The 21,656-nt window shown below is 35.9% G+C and overlaps 1 protein-coding gene across 3 annotated transcripts in view; it reads right to left on the bottom strand.

Annotated features, from left to right (window-relative positions):
- MEI4 (meiotic double-stranded break formation protein 4) overlaps positions 1-21,656 on the bottom strand; it is a 251,855-nt gene that overhangs the window by 90,800 nt on the left and 139,399 nt on the right. For all 3 annotated transcript variants that reach the window (XM_054492957.2, XM_054492956.1, XM_054492959.2), the window contains exon 4: positions 2,452-2,583. In XM_054492957.2, the coding sequence (XP_054348932.1) occupies positions 2,452-2,583 (132 nt within the window). The remainder of the gene's footprint in view (positions 1-2,451; positions 2,584-21,656) is intronic.

Raw genomic sequence — 21,656 nt, 5'->3', positions numbered from 1 at the left:
CACACACACACATATACCAAATTCTCTTTATTCATTCATTTAGTGATGGACAGTTAGGTTGATTTCATATCTTGGCTACTGTGAGCATGTGAGTGCCGGTATCTCTCCTTTCTTTTGGATACATAGCCAGCAGTGGGATTCTTGGATCATATGGTAGTTCTATTTTTAGATTTTTGAGGAACGTCCACACTGTTTTCCATATTGGTTATACTACTTTACATTCCTACCAACAGTCTATGAGCATTTGCCTTTCTCCAAATCCTCACTAACATCTGTTACTATTTGTCTTTTTAATTCTAGTTGGAGTGAGATTCTATCTCATTGTGGTTTTGATTTGCATTTCCCTGATGATTAGTACTGTTGAGCTTTTTTTTTTTTTCATATGCCTGTTAGCCATTTGTATGTCTTTTTTTGAGAAATGTCTATCAGGTATTTTGCCCATTTTTAATTCAGACTGTTTGTTTTCTTGGTATTGAGTTGTTTGAGTGCTTTATATATTCTGGTAATTAATCCTTTGTCAGATAGCTAGTTTGCAAATATTTTCTTCCATTTTGTGGGTTGTCTCTTCACTTTGCTAATTGTTTCCTTTGCTGTGCAGAAGCATTTTGCCTTGATATATTCTCATTTGTCTATTTTTGCTTTTATTGCTTGTCTTTTTAAGGTCTTACCCAAAAAAACTTTGTCCAGACCAATGTCCTACAGCACTTCCCAGTGTTTTCTTCTAGTAGTTGCAAAGTTTCAGATCTTACATTTAAGACTTTAATCCAGTTTAATTTGATTTTTGTATATGATAAAAAATGAAATACAGTTTTGTTCTTTTGCATATGGATATCCAGTTTTCCTGGCACCAATTATTAAATACTGCCCCTTGGCCAATGCAAAACTCCTTAGCAAAATACAAGCAAACAGAATTCAACGACATAAACCTGCCAAACACTAGTTATTGTTATTGTGTTATTGCTATTTTTCTTCTTATTATTTTAAAGTATCTTAACTGTCAGAACATCTGGGTTTGAATTATAGCTTTAGGATATGCTCTTTCTGCAGTCTTGGTCAAGCTATTTCACCACTCTAATATTTTGTATTCTTATCCATAAAGTTTGTGAAAATTATAACTGCTTCATGGAGCTATTGCGAAAATTAAACGAGAACATAGACATCATTTTTTCTGCACTTACTGATATCCTCCAAACAATCGAATTCAATTAAACTCACTTTCCACATTGCTTCCTATTGTTAAACTCTAAGACTTCACCTAGAATCTTCGGCATCTCTTGTTAAATAATATCCTAATGCCTCTACATTCAGTTATCCTCTGCTTATTCAATTCAAATGCATTTTTCAAGTACTTCCTTTTCCGTAAATTATGTTCAGGGACTTGCAACCTACCAAGGTCTGTTCCTTGATCTTGGAACTCCTATGAAAACATCATACATTTTAACACTTTGCTCCTTTTCAATTAGTAAATATAGCTTACTTTTTTCTCCTTGACAACAGTGAAAACGAGTTTTTTAAAAAAATCTAACAGAGCTCTTAAGAGAGTTTGTCACTTTGTAGTCAATTGAAAATTTGCTGACTAGATACACCATGTCAAACATCAAATTCATTAGATTGTATAATATTTTTAGACTATGTCATTAGATGTCAGTACTTTGTTAAAAGCCATTTAAATTATATACATATACAATATTTTATTACAGTTCTTTCTCTTTACCAAGACATTTCTACCTATCTCTAATTTCCTTTAATTGTGACTTTGACTATAGAAATGATAAGAATATTAAGTGAGCTATCAAATGGAATACATGTAATAAACCAGTGTCAACATTAAAATATGGGAATGACTTATGTTCCTTCTACACCTGTGTCACCAGTGATATAGAAGACTTTCTACAGATAAAAGGGCTTGGAGCAGTGGTCTTCAAGCTTGGTTGCATACTGAAATCACCTGAAGTGCTCTAACAATACCAATACCAGAATTCCAAATTCAGAGACCCTTATGTAATAGGATTGGCATATGACTTGGCAACACGATATTTAAAAGTTAGCCAGATCATTTTCATGAGCAATAAGGAATGAAAAATACTGGTTAAGGACTACTCTCCATTTAGAATCCTCTCCAGTTCACTTTTCTCTCATTTTGCTTTAGAAACATGCTGCCTGCCTGGAGGGATTTAAAGCCGTTCATCTAAGCACTCTTTTGCTGTCACCAATGGCATCTTTGGCACATATATGCAAGTAAGGATTATAAAGTGGTTTTATTTTCAAAACTGTTTTCTGAAAGTATCTTTCTGTAATTTTGGTAGGCAGTAATATTACTCACATATATTAGACATAAGGTAATAACTAAAACATCAGCCTGGAAAGAAGAGAGGAAAGAAGGGAAAAGAAAAGAAAAACATATAGTTACATTAACTATAAATGAGAGCTACAGTTTCAAGTTATGTGTACCTGATTGATGGCTCCCAGATCATCGGCAAAGCCATTTACTTCTGATAGAAGCAGAGATATAATAGATTTTCTCAACAAGCTGCAACTACCCAGGGTTACCAGACTCTGAGAGGCATAATGCTGCACCTGAAACTAAAGATAAAAATGAGTAGGTTTCTATATTCCATCAAGTCAAATCAAAATGTATTTTCTAAGACCTTACTACTGAGCTAAATGCTGTGAGGAGTATAAAAAGTATCAATGTAATTCTGGGTCAGTCTCAAGCACAATCACAAAATACACAAATTATAATATTCTAGGCTCTAGGATTTTCTATAGCAGTTAATATTTTGAAACATGAAACAGGGTGCTAAAATGGAAGTTTTAGTTGAAATAGCAAAAGATAATAGTTTAGATAATAGGCTATATACAGAATGAATAAACGAGATGATAAATCAAGATACTTAAGTTCTTACCTTTTAGATAGATTAGCCAGATAGATGATAGATAGGTCATCTATCATCCTTTTTGGCACCAGGGACCAGTTTTGTGGAAGACAATTTTTCCATGGGAGGGGGGCAGGGTGGATCATTTTGAGATGAAACTGTTCCACGTCAGATCATCACTCATAAGATTCTCATAAGGAGTGTGCAACCTAGATCCCTTGCATGCACAGTTCACAATAGGGTTTGCACTCCTATGAGAATCTAATGCCACAACTGATCTGACAGGAGGGGAAGCTCAGGAGGTAATGCTAGCTCCCCTGCTGCTCACTTCCTGCTGTGTGGCCTGGTTTCTAACAGGCCATGGACCAGTACTGGTCCGTGGCCTGGTGGCTAGGGACCCCTGGATTATAGAGTTGAAGAAAAATGTCTATAAGTTAGATTGTGAAAATGCTTACCATAGTGATAGGCACCTAGTAAGTGCTCAATAAGTGAAATGTTATAATTTAGGATGACAATACAAAAGCATTCACAGCTATATAACATGAATTTAGTTCACTGAACCTTGAAAAGTTAAATACTATAAATAAAATATATTTTTCTAGAGTTAAATCCTATTGGAGAACATTGATGAGAAGAGAATTTCATCATAAACAGCTATTCCATAGTATATCTATAAACTGTTTCTCCCCGACATGACTGAAGTTCATACAAAGACAATATAACCATTAATGTGGTTCAAAATTATATGAATATTATTAAAATAATCTCTATTCTTCCTCACATTTTAATTGACATTTGCCCTTTTGTAAACACAGTGGAATTTTTTTGAAAGGCTGACATGGAAACCAAGACTGACAACAATATTATATGTGAGGCTACTGTGGTCCAAACCACGGGAGGACACACTCAACACACAGGATAATCTTTTTCTTTCACATCTTCCTGTATTTCAGAAGCTGGAGAACTAGAAGTAATTCTTCCCAGATTACTCTGCAGTTAGCACTTTGGATGTGAGTTCTGCGAATCAAAAGTACTCATTTGAGCCCTTGATTTAGAAATGCATCACCAAGGAAAAGAAGTAGGTACAGGGCATGCATTTTGTTGCTACAGATAGCAGCTGAGGTGTCAGAGTGCTGGCTCATCCCACAGCTGTTTCAGAGTTACCTAACTATGTACGTTCTTTTTTTTTTTTTTTTTTTTTTTTTTTTAGATGGAGTCTCCCTCTGTCACCCAGGCTGGAGTGCAGTGGCGGGATCTCCACCCACTGCAAGTTCTGCCTCCTGGGTTCATGCCATTCTCCTGCCTCAGCCTCCCAATGTAGCTGGGACTACAGGCGCCCGCCACCACACCCAGCTAATTTTTTGTATTTTTAGTAGAGACGGGGTTTCACCGTGTTAGCCAGGATGGTCTTGATCTCCTAACCTCGTGATCCGCCCGCCTCGGCCTCCCAAAGTGCTGGGATTACAGGTGTGAGCCACTGCGCCCGGCCTATGTAGGTTCTTTTAACCACAATAGAATTAGCAGCTACCTTGGTTGCCCAGTGGTTTAGGGAATTATTCCTGTAAATGTAGCATTCCCAAAGGTATTTTGACTTATATGTTTATCTAGAGGATTCACAAAGCTTAGTGCCACTAGTCTTGAAATATGAATGAAATGGGTAGAAATTCTTATCACTTTCCCAATTAATTTTCCTATATTAACTGTGCAGAAGATAGGAGGAACTTGGAGAAGAGCCGTGAATTATTGTAAAGTTAATTAGGTAGTGTTTCCAATTACACAGTGCTGTTGTTCCAGAAGTAGTTATTTTCTGGAAGGATCAACACTGCCCCTGACACTTATTAGGTAGAGCCCTGGATTCTTCAGAAGTTTGTGGGTCTAATGCACGTAGGAATACTCCCTCTAAAGTGAAAAACAAGTTGCTATAGTATGTATTTATTATCACTAAGAAAATGATACAATGCTTGATAGGCCTTTGTGAATTCTGGAGACAACATATTACCATTTGGTTTACCACTTGGAAGCATATTTCAAGTAAATCATAAGGCTGTACACTTTGAGAAGGGGCCAGAGTAGTATATAAAGATCTCCAGCTGGTCTAAGTTGGGAAATAAGAAGCTCTGTCCTTTAGATATCATGATCAGTAAGATTCAATGTGCTTGGAGTTGATCAGTATATTATATGGAGTCTGTAGCCTGCTGTAATTAGAAAATCACAAAGGAGGGACCCTGGGTGTAGAACAAAGTCACATCTTTCTTGTCAAATAAACATTATTCTCTATAGAAAATACAAATTTACATATGTTATTTAGCCCTGCCATAAACTGTGTCTGCCTGATTGTAGAACACCAAGTAAGTGTATATCCAGAACTACTCATTTGAAAGAGGTGCTATATAAATTTAGGTATGCACAACAATACTCCATCAAGTAGCCATAGTATAAACAAAAAAACTGGGATCAAGTGAAAACTAAAAGCAGAAGTGAGTGTTGTTTGATCACTCAGTACTTATAGTTCCAACTGGTAGACCTCCTCTTATAAGGTTGAGGTACTGTTCAATAGTAGGGAATTTATATTCCCAGCCAGTGGCCAATATATGATGCTCTTCCTCCCACATGAGTTTCAGGATGGATGAATAAACTGCATGCACAGAGTACAGATTGTAACTGAAGACACTCCTCTAACAGCATACCACAGCACTTAACCCTACTATAATGTTTTCTAAATAATTAATTTGAACAAAAGCTTAAAAATCAAATTTTAGATTATGCAATAGCCGGAGAGACAGATACTACGAGTAGAAGATCAAGATGATTCAAATAAACTCTCTAAGCTGTAACAGTGAGTCCCAAATAAGTAAAATGCAATAGAGACATATATATGTTGTATCTATTTAAATTCCTATAACCTGTTGAAAACAAGAATCAAAATTATAGATATTTAAAACATTTGCTACCTGCTAAGCACTTATCCGGATTTAAGCTAAAGATAATTAATATCCAGAAGAATCCAAAAGCCACAAGAAGGGACGGTGGGCACCTTCATAAAGGTCCTTGTATTTCCTAAAAAAATGTCTCCTGTGGGCTTGGAGATGGGGCAGGCAGTGATTTCTGTTAGACTTTGTGATTTGGGAAATGACTTGTTCGCACTAATGTGATTCTTTTGAGAATCTGGAAAGCTCTGGGGCCCTCCCTAACAACCTTTAATAACAGCCATCTGTCAGTATGTAGAGCGAATTGTGCCTATTTATGACCAACTTCTCAAAGGCAACTGCTTAAAAAACAGAATTTCACTTCCTTATCATTGGGGAGTGGATGACATTTGAATAGATGTCAAAAATAAATAATAAGAAGAACATAATATTTTGTGAGGTCAAAAGAATGTGGGGGGCTGTAGAAACCATATGCCTTCTGATTTTATAAAAATCATTTTTATCCTTGAGTCACTGACATTTGTTTAAAGATGTATACACATTGCTAATATCAGATACATCAAATTATAAGAGAATAATGAAAAAAGATGAGTGCCACAAGCTCACAACTGAATTCTGTAAAATAAAATTTAACAAAAAAAGTTGAGATCAGAGGTACATAATTATCACTGAACAAGTGAACAAGTGATAGCGATTGGTTATATGGAAGGACTGTCTATGGGTGCATGTTAGAATGAAGAACGATTCTTTTTCTATATCTATTTGTATAGCCCTACTAATGAAGGAAATAAACTTAAACCAACTAATTATGTCTATTGGAACAATGTGAACTAAGAATTTAGGCAAAAGAGTTGGATACTACATCAAGTATCCCAATAACAATGATAATAACATTCCCTTTCTTTTCTTAATGTGAAGAAACTGAGAATCAGGAACATTAAAGTCACTTGAAAGGGGTAGAGTCCAAAGTCAAAGGGGTAGAGTCCAAAAAGTAGATCTTTTTTTTTTTAACTTGAATGTCTAACATATTTGATGCTTATAAAGTAAAACATAAAGAACTTACAGGATAAAACAGCAAGAAATGAGAATATAATAATATCAATATAAGACAATTTATTAAGCATTTACTTTGCATTATGTACAGTACTTACTGCTTACATATACTGTATCATTTAATCCTAACCATGAGACTATGAGAAAGTTTAATCTCAAACTAAATACTAGGAACCCACACTTTAAAGAGAGTAAGTTAACTTGTTTAAAGTCAGATTAAAAATATACATAAGAATATATGTAGTGACTTTGGGAGGCCAGGCAGATGGATCACCTGAGGTCAGAAGTTTGAGACCAGCCTGGCCAACATGGTGAAACCCCATCTCTACTAAAAATACAAAAATTAGCTGGGCATGGTGGCACGCACCTGTAATCCCAGCTACTTGGGAGGCCGAGACAGGAGAATCGCTTGAACCCAGGAGGTGGAGGTTGCAGTGAGCCGAGCTCTTTCCACTTCACTCCAGCCTGGGCAACAGTGTAAAACTCCATCAAAAAAAAATGTAGTGACTTGTGCTGTTTATCAACCCATTGCACACCCAAATGTATCATATCTCAATTTCTCTTAAGGCATAGAAACTTTGATAGTCCATAGGGGATCCATAAAAAGTGTTCAACCACTTGCCAGATTTAAAAAATTACTAATTACTACTCTGAATTAAGGAAACATAACTATTACACTGCACCATCAACCTCTGTAACAGGCCAGCACTGTAAGCAAGCTAGACAGTAGGATAAAGAGACACAGAGACCCAGGGACAGATGGTATCACGCATAAATGTTGATGGCTGATGCAGTAATGCCACTAATGTGTTTCCTACTTTCTGAAGCATCCAGAATTATATCTCAACCTCTTTATTTTCCTATTATTCTATAATAAATATGTATTGTCTAAACCAAGAAATAACTCTCTGCTTAAAGCAAGAATAAAACCAACCAACCAACCCTAGATGTTACTTGTGGGAAGTTTGGAAAATAAGAAAGTACAAAAACCTTCTTCTCAGAAATGCTACAGGCATGCCTATAAAACTTTAGAAATAACCAAAACATCTAGCAGTATCAACCATAGCCATTAACATATATCTAGCTTCTCACAGTAGAGATGACACAATAGGCAAGCAATTAGTGGCTGAAATATCCAGAGAAATGACCACTGGAATTAACCCACATCTTAACTAAACAAGAATGAGAGACCCTGCTATCCCACTGTCCCTCTAAGAACAGAGCAGCTCCAATCTGTGATGTAGAACAAAAGCTGTTTTAAAAAATTCTTAAAATTTCAGTGTACTTAGAGTGAAGGTAAATGCTTCAATCTCAATTGAAAGTCAAAAGAAACAACGTTCAAAGGCTCTCACTCACATAGAAAATATATATACATACTATAAAAATACATAGTTTAGAGTAAGTTTCTGCTGTAATTAATTACATAAAATGTTGTTTTAAAAATAATTAGATGTGTTAAGATTCCCTATAAGGGAGATTATTCCTGAAGATGCCATAATTCTAAAGAATAGGACAAAACAAAATTAAAGCTATAATAGTTGAAACTAGTTATGTATTCATTCATTCATTACAGCAAATATTGAATGTAATCTATGTGCCAGTGACTCAGCTAGTCCCTATAATCACTTAGAATTCAATAAAAAATACAATAACATTATTTTTGCTTCAGTAGTTACTTCTGCTTATGTTGGGGCTCACGCCTGTAATACCAGCACTTTGGGAGGCCAAGGCAGGCAGATCATGAGGTCAGGAGATCAAGAAGACCATCCTGGCTAACAAGGTGAAACCCCGTTTCTACTAAAAATACAAAAAAATTAGCCAGGAGTGGTGGCGGGTGCCTGTATTCCCAGCTACTCCGGACGCTGAGACAGGAGAATAGCTTGAACCCAGGAGGCAGAGGTTGCAGTGAGCCGAGATCCTGCCACTGGACTCTAGCCAGGGTGACATAGTGAGACTCTGTCTCAAGAAAAAAAAAAAAAAGGTATCAAAATGCAATCCAGCTTATCATGATCTGAAAGGATACTTTTCAAAAAGTTAAAAACATTTACTCTCATACAAATTTAGAATTAACACATGTCAATGTATTTATAGCATCAATGAGGGTAAAAAGCATTTGAGGAACTGAATCTTGAATTTGAAAAAAAGTAGAATTAGACCATTACGTTAGACAAAAAACTGGTTAATACCTTACATGATAAACCCTTACCATAACTTCAGGACTTATTTTCTACTGTACAAGAATCATTTATATCTATATTATAGAGGGATCTATAGGTTAATATGAAACTTCACAGGGTCAGGGCCCTGCCAAATTACATTCCTCTAGAAATTTAAGCAATAATTAGGTTGTCCTGTAGATGAAGCCCCAGTATGTCACTGATGGGACAATCAACCAACCTTTGCCTTATTTCCAGAATTTGATAGTATATCTTAACATGAAGTAAATCAGCAAATTTTAATGTATTGCAGAATTCATAAGAAAGAAAGAGAGGTCCTTAATGGTCAAAAGAAAAATATAAATGGATATAACATTAAATCAGACAAAAAACTTTCAGAAAAAGAGTAAGCTGGGGTTGCTCTGCTGGCAAAAAGCATCACCAGCACAAAATTTTCAAATAAGACTTTGGCCTTTATTAAGTAGGAGACAGACTAACATTTCTAAGATGAAGCCTAAATTAGTGAAATGTAGACTGGTAAAGATCTAATGTGCCAGCACAAATCACCCCCAATAATTAATAATAATAATACCAGTAAGCAGCACGATTTTTTTTTTTTTTGGAGCAATGTCATTTCACTCTTGTTGCCCAGGCTGGAGTGCAATGGTGTGATCTCAGCTCACCACAACCTCTGCTTCCTGGGATTCAAGCGATTCTCCTGCCTCAGCCTCCCAAGTAGCTGGGATTACAGGCATGTACCACCATGCCTGGCTAATTTTGTATTTTTAGTAGACAGAGGGTTTCTCCATGTTGGTCAGGCAGGTCTTGAACTCCTGACCTCAGGTGATCCACCTGCCTTGGCCTCCCAAAGTGCTGGGATTACGGGCATGAGCCACCGTGCCCGGCCAGTAGCACTATTAATAGTCACCTTTAAGAATCTGCAAATCCAGCCATATCTACATTGGGTCTGCCACAAAGAAACCACATGCTGATAGATGAAGCTAATTCTTTTTTTCTGGCAACTGCAAGATGCAAATACAAAACCACTCGAGGAAAACATTCTCAGTTCAGTTTTTCAGAACTCTTATAGACTAAGTTCAGGCAAATATCGGTTAATAATAAAAGTTGACCAAGTAAACTTGAAATCTGTTAAATAATAAAAAAATTTAAAAAAATGGACCTTCAAAGACTTCAGACATTAATTACACTTATCTGATACGGAATATAGAATAACTATAAATGGAATGACAGGAAGTCTTTGAGAAAAATAAAAATACCAAAAAAGAAAGAAAAACATTAAAATTTAAAACTCAGTGAATGAAATAATAAACAAATTAGTTACAAGTAAAGAGAAGGCAATAAACTGGAAAATGTACATAGAGAAATCATCCATAATATAGGAAAGAGAAATGATGTGCATGCAATATATGAGTAGAGGTTAAGAGACATAGAGAATAGAATAAGAAGATACAGTATCTTTAAATAGAATTCAAAAAAAGAAAAAGAAAAAACTAAAAGAGACTACTGGAGAAGAAACAACATGGGAAAAAATAAAGCAAGAAAGTTTTTTAGGCCTAAGAAATAACAAGAATTCACAGAGGAAAGAAGTATAATGTATACTAACAGAACAATTAGACTGACAACATAATTAATAGCAACAATAAAAGCCATACATCTTTGATCTAGTATCTTCAAACTACTGTGACAAAATATGTATTAACTTATAATTGTGTACCCACTAGAACTACCCTTCAAGAGCAAAGAGAAAATAAGACATTTTCAATGTATAAATATGAGTCATTTTAACACTGATAGAACCATACTAAAGGGATTTAAAAAAGAAAACTGGCTGGGTGCAGTGGCTCATGCCTGTAATCTCAGCAATTTGGGAGGCCTAGGCAGGCGAATTGCCTGAGGTCAGGGGTTCCAGACCAGCCTGGGCAACATGGTGAAACCCTGTCTCTACTAAAATACACAAAATTAGCCAGGCAGGCATGGTGGCGTGTGCCTGTAGTCCCAGCTACTCAGGAGGCTGAGGCAGGAGAACTGCTTGAACCCGGGAGGTGGAAGTTGCAGTGAGCCAAAGTGAGCCAAGATCGCGCCATTGCCCTCCAGCCTGGGCAACAGAGTGACTCCATCTCAAAAAAAACAAAACAAAACAAAACAAAAAAACAAAAAACCAGTCCCAGGAGTATCTTTGTGTTTGATATTCTGAAGAGGTCTGTTTCCCTTTTCTTATGTCTATTGATTTTAAAGTTTTAAAATACTTACTTTTATATTTTAGTTTAGTTTCTATCAAAACAACTCATATCCTGATACTGACACTGCCAAGTATACAGTGATAAAAGGAAAACCATTCAGAAAAAAATAAGATTTAGGCCCTCAGAAAGCTTATAATAAAAAGCAAACTCATAGTTAATCAGCAAATGAAAAAATAAATGAAGAAAAGAAAGAAAAGCAGGTACATGTAAAAGTAAGATATTGTAAAAGCTAAAAGTTCTTGAAGAAGAAAACAGAAATAGATTAGAACCAATTCCTCAAAGCTGCTCCAAGTAAAGGACTCTTCCTTGGAACCAACAAAAGATCAGATAGATGAAATAGAAGGAATTCTTTAGGTTCCAAATAAAACTGACATACTAAATCCAACACTAAGATATATATCTAGGTGATATTAAATCACAAATAAAAAGAAAGGCCTTTATTACTTCCTAAGAAATTAGCTGTTGGGCCTCTTTAATAAAGGAAAAGTATCTGCCAAATTCCAGTCCTAAAGTATTTTCTACATCATAGATTAATGTTTTCACTGAGCGAAAGAAACGACAGAGTAAAGAAAACTTTGGGTGAAAAGAAAGAGCTTAGGGCATCACTTAGGGATGTTAGTTATAACATCCTAATCAGATTAAAGTAAATTAGGGGTATTTTTTAAATCCTAGGAATATTCCCCTAAAATAATACCAATTATCATTGGGTTTCTGGTCCAATAATGATTTCTCTAAGTTTTGAGCACTAAAATGAATAAAACAAAATATTATCTCTATAAAAATGTTAAACTAGTAGCACAAGTAATAACTAAAGTGAAAAAAATCATTCAGAAAAAAATCCATAAAGTATGACAAAAAAGAGTTAATGGTGCTAGTCAAAAAATATTTACATCAGTTAAAACAATATTGAGTTAAATATAGATTAATAGCAAAACATATGAATAAGTAATTGACATAGAAATGGTAAATACACATCAAAAGTTCTCTACCCCAAAATACCAAATTAAAATTAACATATCACTTTATACCTATTCAATTAAAAAAAAAGAATAAAAGTATGGTATGTCTACATTTAAATTTTATTTTCTTATAAAAGCTAAATATCAGGCTGGGTGTGGTGGCTTACACCTATAATCCCGGAACTTTGGGAAGCCAAGAGGATTACTCGAAGCTAGGGTCAAGACCAGCCAGAGCAACATAGTGAGACCCTACATCTACAAAACATACAAATAAAAATAAAATAGCTGGGTGTGATGGTGCACACCTATGGTCTCAGTTACTCGGTAACTGAGGCTTGAAGATTGTTTGAGCCCAGGAGTTCCAAGCTGCAGTAAGTGAGCTATGATTGTGCCACTGCACATCAGCCTAGGTGACAGAGCAAGACCCTGTCACTATTAAAAACAAAATACCTAAATATCCAACAATGTAACAATGTACGAATAGGTAAAATTAGGTTAAATCTACTAAATAATCACAACTCACAACATTAAAATTATGTAATAATACAGAATACTTACAATATAATATGGAAAAAATGTGAACTATAATGGTATAAGAAAAGCAAGTGGTGGTTTTAAAATAGGTTTAAAAATTTGTGTATATTTACAAAGACCAGGAAAAGAAACTTTTAAAGTTTCCAGAGAAGCAAGATTGTGAAAATCAATTCAATTTAATTTTAGACTTCTACTGGTGTTGATGTTTCTGTTTTAAAAAACTAGAAAAGGTAAATTTCAGAAATCAATTGGACTGATATAAATATAGATCATATACCATTATACTTCTAATGGGACACACTTTTTTTACCTTATAAAAAGATATGCAAAATAGGGCTTCTATTTTGAAAGATTCTCTACTACTTTTCAGATATAATCTAAAAGAAAATTAGATATAATTTTCCAGAGATGTTCATTTTAAACACTGATTGTCAAATAAAAACTTATAGTAATTACCAAAACGGGATATGCAGCAATGTAAATTTTTCAGACTAATAGTGTAGATGATAACAACAAAAACAAAACAAAAAAATGCAGAAAACACAAAACTAGCTCTAATTTAATGCCACATTGAAAAACTGTTCAATGGCTTGTTTTATAGATTCTAATTGGTAGGTTTGCACACACTGGCTAAAATCTCTGCAGTATATGAGCAATGCAGTTCAAGTTTCTGCCAAAAAAACAAATAATGGACAGTGAGCAGAAAGAAGTAAGACACTGCCTAAGTGAGTGACACAAGGACTGGGAGATGTCGGATGTAAAATATGAGAGGCCACAGGAAATATGAAATCTCTCGCCTCATGTTGCCTAACACCTGGGACCTAAAAGCCACTTTGCTTTCATTACTCAGTCCTGTATATAGAAGAAAAGAAAGAGTATAGAAAAGTAAAATAAACACTAAAACAAGATTTTTTAAATGACATTTTATTAAAAAATATAATATCACATTGTATCCCATAAATATACGCAATTATAATTTTTAATATATAGTAAAAATAAAAAATACAAATTGAGAGTAGGATTAGAGAAATAATAATAGGTTTTAAAGTCTATAAAGGCTAAATTAATTATCACTTTGTGGCACATGGCAAACTTCATTTGAGATGACACAGATTTATGGGGAATGAAAAGGGCACAAAGTTCAGAGACGACCCAACTAATCATCAATGATAATCAAAACTCAGGTCAGCAAAAGTTTAAACACAAAGATCTCCTTAAGACTCACTATCAGGCAACAAAGGTCACCCTGGATATTACAGATGAAATCCAGATGATCCTGAACTCAAGGATGCTCCTCCCAACTCAAGAAACTTCACCATCTCTATCCTACAGTACCATGCATGCTTGTGAAACAGCAAGTATGCACGTACTGTGAAGAACAAGTTCTACCAAGTTTCTGCTTTCCAGGGGCTTATTTGAACCTAACCTATAAAGTAGAAAAAAATTCTGCCCTTAATACCTATTATATATTCTCTTTTTGCAGCACCTCAGAGATACCAAGAATAATATGTGTATAATAAGAATATAATTGAGCTACAGGTAAAATGCTGACAAGTGTGAATATTTAGGAAACTAAAAACGAAAACAACACACACACACACACACACACACAAATAGTGTCATCCAACAATGAATGCAAGCTGAATTACAGCTTCAGTAATAATATGACTAGATCTTAACAGATATATGTCTTAACGGATACAACATTGCGCAAAGCCCTGCAACTTACTAAAGAATATTTATATGCCAATTCAATTTACAAAAAGTTCAAAAAAAGACAAAGCTGAATTATGTTCTTTAGAAACACATACATAGGTAATATTACTTTAAAAAGCAAAAGTAGTAACATACAAGTCAGGCATTCAGTATGTTCAACAATGGGTTTTCCAATAAGGAAGTCAGTGTGGTGATTCCTCAGGGATCTAGAACTAGAAATACCATTTGACCCAGCCATCCCATTACTGGGTATATACCCAAAGGATTATAAATCATGCTGCTATAAAGACACATGCACACGTATGTTTATTGCAGCACTATTCACAATAGCAGTCTTGGAACCAAGCCAAATGTCCAACAATGATAGACTGGATTAAGAAAATGTGGCACATATACACCATGGAATACTATGCAGCCATAAAAAAGGATGAGTTCATGTCCTTTGTAGGGATATGGATGAAGCTGGAAACCATCATTCTCAGCAAACTATTGCAAGGACAAAAAACCAAACACTGCATGTTCTCACTCATAGGTGGGAATTGAACAATGAGAACACGTGGACACAGGAAGGGGAACATCACACACTGTGGCCTGTTGTGGGGTGGGGGGAGGGGGGAGGGATAGCATTAGGAGATATACCTAATGTTAAATGATGAGTTAATGGGTGCAGCACACCAACATGGCACATGTATACATATGTTAACTAACCTGCACGTTGTGCACATGCACCATAATAAAAAAAAAGAAAAGAAAAAAAGAAGATACTGCTTTAATTAGCTAAATAAACATAGAAATCCTTTTTAGTAGTAAAATCAAGTAGGAAATAATATGGGAAAGACATGTATAGGAACAGATTTGAAGTTTAGGGGCACATTCTTTTGGATGTTTCTAACAAATTTTGTCCTTGATCTGAATCTAGAATTTTAATAGGCATAGTGTAGTTTCACTTAGAAATTCCATTGCTCCTACCCCACCCCATGGAGAAAGGTAGCAATTAGGAATTTGTTTAGAGCTAACTGAAGGTCTGTCTATTTCTGAGCGTCCACCTATCTTTTAATCAGCACTCCCTGTTTATGCTTCCTTGTCCTTCTACAAATGAAGAGAAGTAAAAGAAAAAATAATAGTGATTATAGGAAGAGATAGTTTTCTTGTCTGAAGTGTCAATATACTTATGTATCTAGCATGCAGCAAAGTCAGTTGAGTTTAGAGTCAGGGGCTTCCATGATACGCAAAGATAACCAGCAGAAGAATGGACTGGGGAGGCTGTGTCAAGAGGATGGTATGGAAATGCCTAGGGATGAGTTCCTCCAATTCCTAGGGCTTTACTGCATTTTGTTTTACCTCATCTCGGTTTCACTTTCCTTTGTCTATGGGTTGATTACTATTGAGCTGAGGCAGATTTATTGTCCACTGGAGGCCAAAACTAATTTCTGAACATGCCCTCACTATACAGAGCACTGGTACAGAACCCTTTAGGACATCTCCATAATACCTTTAATGTCACTTTGTTGAGCACTGGAAGTATGGAGCTAATATTTTATGACCACGATAATATTATTAACAAAAATGGTTACTGCTTATTTTGTTACTGACATCAGAAACTATGCAGTTCTCTTTTTTGATCATCACAAAAGGTTTCTTTGTTTTTACTTAGATTTCTACGTATTCTAGAGTAACAACTGACCACTTATGCCTTCTCATTCTTAACATTTCTGTAAGCAATCTTGTTGTCTTTATCTCAGTTGCTTCAGTTTGACTTTTTCCTCTTTAGCCATGAATAAATATCAGTGTGTGTTGTTAGTCCCTCTTCTATAGTCACATAACTATAAAAACAATGTAACTTCAACACAACATAAGCAGCTGAATTAAGCTAAAACACTTACTATCTTGCTTCTATTCATCCTCATTTGAATGCAGATTTTAAACTATCAGTAGTACATATTTAAAGTATTGTTAGCAACTTTTGAGCTTAAAATGTACTTTTTCAGTATATTTGACTCATATCAACTCCAATACAATCCAATTTGATTCTGTTCTGAAAAACATTAAGTCAAAGCTTCAGAACAAACAAGTGTCAAAGATGGATTGCCAATGTAAATAGTATAACTTGACTTCAAGTAAATCTTTTAAAAAATACTCCCTAAATGATGCTTTGAGCTGTAAACTTACTGTAATTGTGAATACCACTATTTGGAACAACCCATTGCTAAATATCCAATTCCATCTTTTCCTGATGAAATTCTTGCCATTATCTGAATGTTTTTTGTCTCAAGGATTTCATTTTGTATTTGCTTAGCCCTTCAGGCTATATTTGATGCCATATCCCTTTTTCACATAAACTCAGACTCTACTTGTTACTTGGCTAGAGAATACAGAAGATAAAAAATACATATTAATTCTGTTATTCAATGTAAACTCCCAGGCACCATTAAAATTCTGTGCATTATATGAACACAAAAGAATGTAACACTAATTATGTTTGGGGGAATATTTTAGTTCATTAGGACATAAGCTTCTTTGAAAAAGACAGTTGAAAATTTTGTGGCAGAGACTGCCTGCCTGCTCACCAGCAGATCCCTTTTCTTTCCCTCCAAACGCATTTGCCAGCTTCCCTTGCACTTGGAGAAGGCATGTGACTGGGTTCTGGCCAATGGACAATGGCCAGGACTGGAAGCACACCACTTCCAGTCCTGGTCCATTAAACACTCCCACATGATTCTTCAGATCTTATCTCCACCTGTCTTTCAGCTGGATGCAGAAAATCCAGTAGAGAATTCCAAGGCCTTAGGGAGTTGTGAAGCCACAGCAAGAAAAAAGCCAGGATTCCTGAAGAAACACTTGTAAAGCTTCTCAAAAACACCTGCTTAGAATGTATACAGAAGGAATAACCTTGCACTGCACTAAACCACTGAGATTTGGGGATTGATTATTACAGCAGTCAACCTACCCTGACTAACATGAATCAGATATATATTTTTCCCTATCTGCTGTGAAAAACTATCATCAGATTTCCATTCCTGTTTTTATTGTTTTAAGTTACTAAGGATTGCATTCTAATTTCATTTTTCCCAGATTTATTAAAGTATAATTGACAAAAATTATATATTTAAGGTGCACAATATGATGTTTTGATATACAAATACATTGTGATGACAACACTTAATATATCCTTCACCTCATATAGTTACAATGTGTGTGTATGTGTGCGTGTTCTGTATGTGGTGAGAACACAATGCATTCTAAATTTAATTATATGACCATTAATTGTTTAACTTCTGAACTCAGTCTTCTTAGTTTTTTATATGTTTCCATTTTTATTTACTTATTTTTATTTTATTTTTTTTGAGATGGAGTCTCACTCTATCACCCAGGCTGGAGTGCAGTGGCATGATCTCGGCTCACTGCAAGCTCCTAGGTTCATGCCATTCTCCTGCCTCAGCCTCCCAAGTAGCTGGGACCACAGGTGCCCACCACCACCCCTGGCTAATTTTTTGTATTTTTTTTTTTAGTAGAAATGGGGTTTCACCGTGTTAGCCAGGATGGTCTCTTTCTCCTGACCTCGTGATCTGCCTGCCTTGGCCTCCCAAACTGCTGGGATTACAGGCGTGAGCCACTGTGCCCGGCCATATGTTTCCATTTTAAATATAGATTATAACACAAGTCAAGACTAGGAATCCTGTAGGTGCTCAAGTATCTAATTGCTGACAAGAATCTTTATCACATTGAAAGGCTGAGGTGCCCTACCTTTATCTTTTAACACTTTATCAGTGTTTTGACTCGCAATCACTTTTGCCATAAAGCCAGTAGCTAAGCAGAGAAAATCAAAACAGACATTAATCCATCAACTGTTTTAGACTCATATAGATGTGCCAGAACAATGTATAAGATTAGTAGTCAACTACTAGCATTTATAAGTAAAGTTTAGCAAAGACTAAACAGAAGTTTTTGGTAAAAATTCTATTTTCTAAGAAGAACATAAAGGAATATGTTAACCTACCTCACTGTTATAAATAAGTTAAGAGTTCAGGGCCAGGTGCGGTGGCTCACGCATGTAATCCCAGCACTTTGGGAGGCCAAGGTGGGCAGATCACCAGGTCAGGAGTTCAAGACCAGCCTGAACAACATGGTGAAACCCCATCTCTACTAAAGATATAAAAAATTAGCCAGGTGTGGTGGCATGCACCTGTAATCCCAGCTACTGGGGAGGCTGAAGCAAGAGAATCATTTGAACCCTGGAGGGGGAGGTTGCAGTGAGCCAAAATCGCACCACTGCATTCCAGCCCGGGCAACAGGGCGACACTCCATCTTAAAAAAAAAAAAAAAGAGTTCAAATGAGAGGATAAGGGAGAAAACAAGAAGACTGCCGGTGACTGCTGCTGAAATCCCTTTATTCTCTCAACACATCTACAGTTGGGAAGATCCTAAGCGTGAGTCTCTCAATTTCCAAAGAATTAACCTATGTTAAACATTATACTCTAATCCATTCCCCAAACTTCCCTTAACAATCTCTGCGTAGAATTTTGGTGCTTTAAAAATTATGGCCTCCAAATTCTCTGGTACTCTTCCCATTGAAAGGCAGTCTCTGTGCCATTTCCTCTTGAAACTGGGTGGGTTGTAACTGGTTAACCATCAGTGCACAGTGTGAGTGATGCTATGTTACCTATCCCAAGGATAGGTCGTAAAAGGCCATGCAGCTTCTGCCTTGCCCATAGAATGCTCCCCCTTGAAAGCTTCAGCTACTGCATAAGTGACAATCCTGAGGCCACCATTCTGTAAGGAAGCCAAACTAGGCCACATGTAGAATTCACATGGAGAGGCCCAAGAATGCATGAAGAAAGAGTCCTCAAGATTACATGGAGATCCAGTACCCAGCTGCTCCAGCTCCTGCTCTTCCAGATCCACATCACTCTCTGGCTGAAACTTCATTGAAAACCTCAAGCCATAATGACCCAGCAGAGTCCTTCCCAAATGTTTTACCTACAGAACCTGTGAGAGATCATAAAATGATGATTCCTGTTTTAAGCCACAAAGTTTTGGAGTGATTTGTTAAGCAGCAACAGTAACAGGAACAAGAACGTCTAATCATTGAGCAAAATAACCATGTATGTCTACTGAATGTCATATATCATTCTGTTGAGAATCTCTTTAATTTTGATACTACCTTTTTGACACAGGCTAGTTTTAGGTACCTCAATATAATATTTTATAAGGAACTAGCTAGTTTAAAACAACTGCTATACCAATAATCACTAAACATGGTTTCATCTCACCAGAAAACAGCTAAAAACAGAAAAAAAGAGTATCTTCTAAATGCTCAAGGATTTATCATCTCTCTTGACTTCATATGCAGGGATTATATAAGAATCAAGATGATGATGTTATAATGTATAAGAATCAAGCCAGGAAACTACTGTCATAGTAAAATAAATAAATTTTTGAAATGTATTTTATTTTTTTTTTAATACTTTAAGTTCTAGGGTACATCTGCACAACATGCAGGTTTGTTACATATGTATACATGTGCCATATTGGTGTGCTGCACCCATTAACTCGTCATTTACATTAGGTATATTTTCTAATGTTATCCCTCCCCCCTCCCCCCACCCCACAACAAGACCCGGTGTGTGATGTTCCCCTTCCTGTCTCCACGTGTTCTCATTGTTCAATTCCCACCTATGAGTGAGAACATGTGGTGTTTGGGTTTTTGTCCTTGTGATAGTTTGCTGAGAATGATGGTTTCCAGCTTCATCCATATCCCTACAAAGGACATGAACTCATCCTTTTTTTTTTAGATTCAATGCCATCTCCATCAAACTACCAATGACTTTCTTCACAGAATTGGAAAAAACTACTTTAAAGTTCATATGGAACCAAAAAAGCACCCGTATTGCCAAGTCAATCCTAAGCCAAAAGAACAAAGCTGGAGGCATCATACTACCTGACTTCAAACTACACTATAAGGCTACAGTAACCAAAACAGCATGGTACTGGTACCAAAACAGAGATACAGACCAATGGAACAGAACAGAGCCCTGAGAAATAATACTACACATCTACAACCATCTGATCTTTGACAAACCTGACAAAAATAAGAAACGGGGAAAGGATTCCCTATTTAATAAATGGTGCTGGGAAAACTGGCTAGCCATATGTAGAAAGCTGAAACTGGATCCCTTCCTTACACCTTATACAAAAATTAATTCAAGATGGATTAAAGACTTAAATGTAAGACCTAACACCATAAAAACCCTAGAAGAAAACCTAGGCAATACCATTCAGGACATAGGCATGGGCAAGGACTTCATGTCTAAAACACCAAAAGCAATGGCAACAAAAGCCAAAATTGACAAATGGGATCTAATTAAACTAAAGAGCTTCTGCCCAGCATAAGAAACTACCATCAGAGTGAACAGGAAACCTACAGAATGGGAGAAAATTTTTGCAATCTACTCTTCTAACAAAGGGCTAATATGCAGAATCTACAAAGAACTCAAACAAATTTACAACAAAAAAAAAACCCATCAAAAAGTGAACAGACACTTCTCAAAAGAAGACATTTACGCAGCCAACAGACACATGAAAAAATGGTCATCATCACTGGCCATCAGAGAAATGCAAATCAAAACCACAATGAGATACCATCTCACACCAGTTAGAATGGCGATCATTAAAAAGTCAGGAAACAACAGGTGCTGGAGAGGATGTGGAGAAACCGGAACACTTTTACACTGTTGGTGGGACTGTAAACTAGTTCAACCATTGTGGAAGTCAGTGTGGCGATTCCTCAGGGATCTAGAACTAGAAATACCATTTGACCCAGCAATCCCATTACTGGGTATATACCCAAAGGATTATAAATCATGCTGCTATAAAGACACATGCACACGTATGTTTATTGTGGCACTATTCACAATAGCAAAAACTTGGAACCAACCCAAATGTCTATCAATGATAGACTGGATTAAGAAAATGTGGCACATATACACTATGGAATACTATGCAGCCATAAAAAATGATGAAATGTATTTTAAAAATAAAAGTAAAGTTTCAACATGACTAAATCCCAGTCCTCCTCCTAATTTATATTGATTAACTTGATCAACTTTTTAAAAAGAACTATGCCCGTGTACTACAGATTAAATTAATATAAGGACCTCCTTCTTACTGATGACAC

Source organism: Pongo pygmaeus, chromosome 5 (genome assembly GCF_028885625.2).
Source record: "Pongo pygmaeus isolate AG05252 chromosome 5, NHGRI_mPonPyg2-v2.0_pri, whole genome shotgun sequence".
NCBI lineage: Eukaryota > Metazoa > Chordata > Mammalia > Primates > Hominidae > Pongo > Pongo pygmaeus.
The sequence above is the reverse complement of the archived record's forward strand: the minus strand, read 5'-3'. Positions and strand labels throughout refer to the sequence as shown.